The sequence below is a fragment of the Glycine soja genome, chromosome 1, assembly GCF_004193775.1.
Source record: "Glycine soja cultivar W05 chromosome 1, ASM419377v2, whole genome shotgun sequence".
Classification (NCBI taxonomy): domain Eukaryota; kingdom Viridiplantae; phylum Streptophyta; class Magnoliopsida; order Fabales; family Fabaceae; genus Glycine; species Glycine soja.
The window spans coordinates 5,404,256-5,407,573 of NC_041002.1; the positions used below are offsets into that span (position 1 = coordinate 5,404,256).

Sequence of the window (3,318 nt, forward strand, 5' to 3'; positions counted from 1 at the left end):
AGTGTATTTAAAGGTTGATTAGCTTTACAATAATTTTTTTCTCCTTTTTGTTGATTGGATGCAGTTATAGAATTAGAAAATACATCTCACTTTTCTTTTTCCCTTTTCTTTCACTTGTGGTCCAATAAGAAAAATATCATGTAAAGTGAAAAGGGAAAAGTTTTGAGAATCTATGCCAAGTCATTCTTCTAAACAGCTATTGTCCTCAGGATCAGATGCAACAATGCATAAAAACAAAAAGCTATGGAACAAGCAAGCTCTTTGATCGGAGAGAGCATTTAAAGAGGTGGTTTCCATTGCTTTGACAATACGAGGTCACCTTTCATATTCCATCTTTCTTTATATGAGACCAAATGCATGAATACAAGGCATTCATTCTCATCAAGATTTTTCTACCAGAAACTGCGAAAACTCAATGAAAGGGTACATAACTAAGCAAGTGGAAGAATACATGAAGATCAGCAAGAGGGAGACACAAGACACTTCCCATTTGAGATGGGGACTTTAGACTAAGAGCATATCGACCTCCATTACCATTATTATTGGACAACACATCTCACACACAAATTCAAGACTCAAGATACATAATTGAACAAAGACTAAACCCTCACTTTAGTCTCTTGAATCGTATATGCCAGTCATTTTAGTCTTTACCTTCATCAAAATTCAATTTAATCCTTAACTTCAATAAATGTCATCCAAGTTGTTTTTTTTTAAAAAAAAAAATTCACTAGCGTATAGAACTAAAGTGAATGGCATTTTTCAAAGTTAACGACTAATGTAAATTTTTAATAAAGTTGGAGACTGATTAGGTGAGGGTTTACTCATTGAACAAATTTCAAATATACACATGTATTCAAGCAGCAGCTAAATGTACAAGAGTTGTGAAGGATGTGGTGAGAGTGAGCGCTGAAGTGGGGTTGTTGCATAAGCATGTTGCTTATGTCTTGCACCAAAACTTCCTTCCTTTGTCTCTGTCACCTGAGGGAAGGTGTCCGACCTGCAACGACTATTCGTGTTAGAACTTGTTTTCTCATATGTTGTGAAGGCATTCACAGCAACTCCTACAGCTTTCTGGCTCTTGCAACCCAACAGCATGCTAGGACGCCGCCTCTGCATCTCTTTGATGACTTTTGGTTTAGCATTTGAGGAAACTATGGATGTCCTAATTGGACTCCTTGTGGTTGCTATTGACCTTTGATCATCATAATCTGACATGGCTGAGTACTCCAAGGCACTGGCAGTGGCCACACTCCATTCAATGCTTACCTCACTTGGTGCATAACAAGTTGTGGGACTGGCACAGCTAGAAACAACATTGGATGTTGATCTACCAAGGAAGGTGTTGGATTTTCCTGTGAGGCTTTCAATCTCAAACAAGTCTGAACTTGCATCACTATCAGCATCATTGTAGTTTCCTCCAGATTTTGCTGAGAAGTCAGTTTCTTCAATCTTAGGAGCATCGTCCCAAGAAGAGGTCTTTGCCAACCTTTTATCAAAGCTTAAAGACTTGTTCCTGATACTCAATATTGGGGAGCCAAACACTTCCAATGAATTCCTTGACTTCTCTACTTGCTGAAGTTGCATTTTCAGCAGATGATTTCCTGAGATAGAATTCACAGCTGAGAGTGCTAAACTGTTTTCTTTGCTCAATCCCACCCCTAACTTCTCTGGCCTTTGAAAGTAGACATCTTTGTTAATCGAAATTTCTGCTGCATTAGGCTTAGTCATTTTAAATGAATGATTAGCCTCTGGCTCAGCATTGAACATATTTCTTGAAGTTGTTTTTCCATGAGTGGCATTTTTGCTGAAACTGATTTCACCTGCATGGTCACTAATATCAACAGAATTCTTGTCAGAACAATAGCATTTGCAACCAAGACCAGCTAGAAAACTCTTCCTCTGCAATTTGCTTTTCATGTTCCTTGAGGAATTCCTCACAGCACTTTGCAACAGTGCACTTTGGCTATTCAAGCTTGACTCAGACCTTACACTTGGAGTTCCATACTGAACTTTGTACTTTCTAGTTACAAGAACTGTTTGTTCATCTTTCTGGGGCAGGTGCTTGTTTGCGTCATTATCAGCAATTCTTGGGGGGCTTTCCATCTCTTCTCCATTGAAGTACTTTTCAGCTTCAAATACTCCAATCTCTCCATCATCTTCCTTCTTTACTCCAAGAGGCTCCTTTCTGCTGCTGACATAGCCATGGCCTGATTCAGCCAGGATCTCTTTTTTGTTGTTCAAGTACGATGAGAAGGACGCATCGCGCAGGTGGTAGTTATTGTTCTGAGAGTTGAAAGTTTGCAACTGATGGATCTTGTTATTGGAAGTGGCTGCTAAGATAACCATAGTGAAAAGTATCAAAATATTCACAGAAAATGGCCCAACAAAACCTGTTTGCACAGAGGCTGCTGATAGAAGATAAGATACAAAAAGAACAGAATGAGATTTAATAAAAAAAACACAGTGGTATAGACAAAGATATGAAACACTTACAAGTAAAAGAACTAATATTATGACAACTTTTGAGTGCTAAAAGGCCATAATAATAAGCAAAAGCAGCAGCTAGCAAGGTTGAAAGAAAAACTTAGTTATGTGGAGGGGAGGCTAAAACTAGATAGAGGGAAGGAAATGGATGCAGGAGAGAATCTAAAATGAATAGCTGAATAACTGCCGGGCACATTTAAGAGTAGCTCTATATGTAGGCTAATGGAATAAGCAAAATGTCAAATGGGTAGGGCCATGTGCTTGTGGCCTAATTGACACTTCATCAATAGTTTTAACACTGATGAAATTTCTTTCAATTCTGATGGATAACAAGTTATATTAATAACATTCTCCCTAATAACATGCATTAGCACAGATTCTTTCATAAATATATGGAGAAAGTTTAGTGGCCTATGTTAACGATGGTATGTTAGTTATATTGGAAGGTCCTATGATTTGTCTCCTTCCAGGTGATAGGGTGATAACTACTAGAGAGAAACATATAATATATATGTAGTCCCATTTTCGAAAGTATTGCCCTTTTTTCCTTTTCACAAGTGGATCTAACCCAGTGTATAGTCTATTCTGGTTTAATACACCTTTAACTAAATCAATGTTGAATAATCAAACGAACTATAGTGAGATATAATTGAGACAAACACTGAAGAGAAGGGTCATCTCAGATATGACTTTGCGATAATACTAATACAAACTCTGACATATGCTGAAAGATTTAATTGGTCATTTGATACACTTGTGTAATAAAGGTTTTTACATTTATATAATGAGGAATAATTTATTTGGAGTAAATTGATTTCCCCTCTAATTTTT

The 3,318-nt window shown here is 37.2% G+C and overlaps 1 protein-coding gene across 1 annotated transcript; it reads right to left on the minus strand.

Moving 5' to 3' along the window:
• Window positions 1-274: 274 nt before the first annotated feature.
• Window positions 275-2,748, minus strand: LOC114411215 (protein PHYTOCHROME KINASE SUBSTRATE 1-like). Its single transcript, XM_028374966.1, has 2 exons — window positions 2,497-2,748; window positions 275-2,411 (listed from the first exon to the last, which is right to left on the minus strand). Exon 2 carries the CDS (start codon window positions 2,347-2,349, stop codon window positions 868-870), a length of 1,482 nt encoding a protein of 493 aa, XP_028230767.1. The 5' UTR covers window positions 2,350-2,411; window positions 2,497-2,748; the 3' UTR covers window positions 275-867.
• Between the last annotated feature and the right edge of the window lie 570 nt (window positions 2,749-3,318).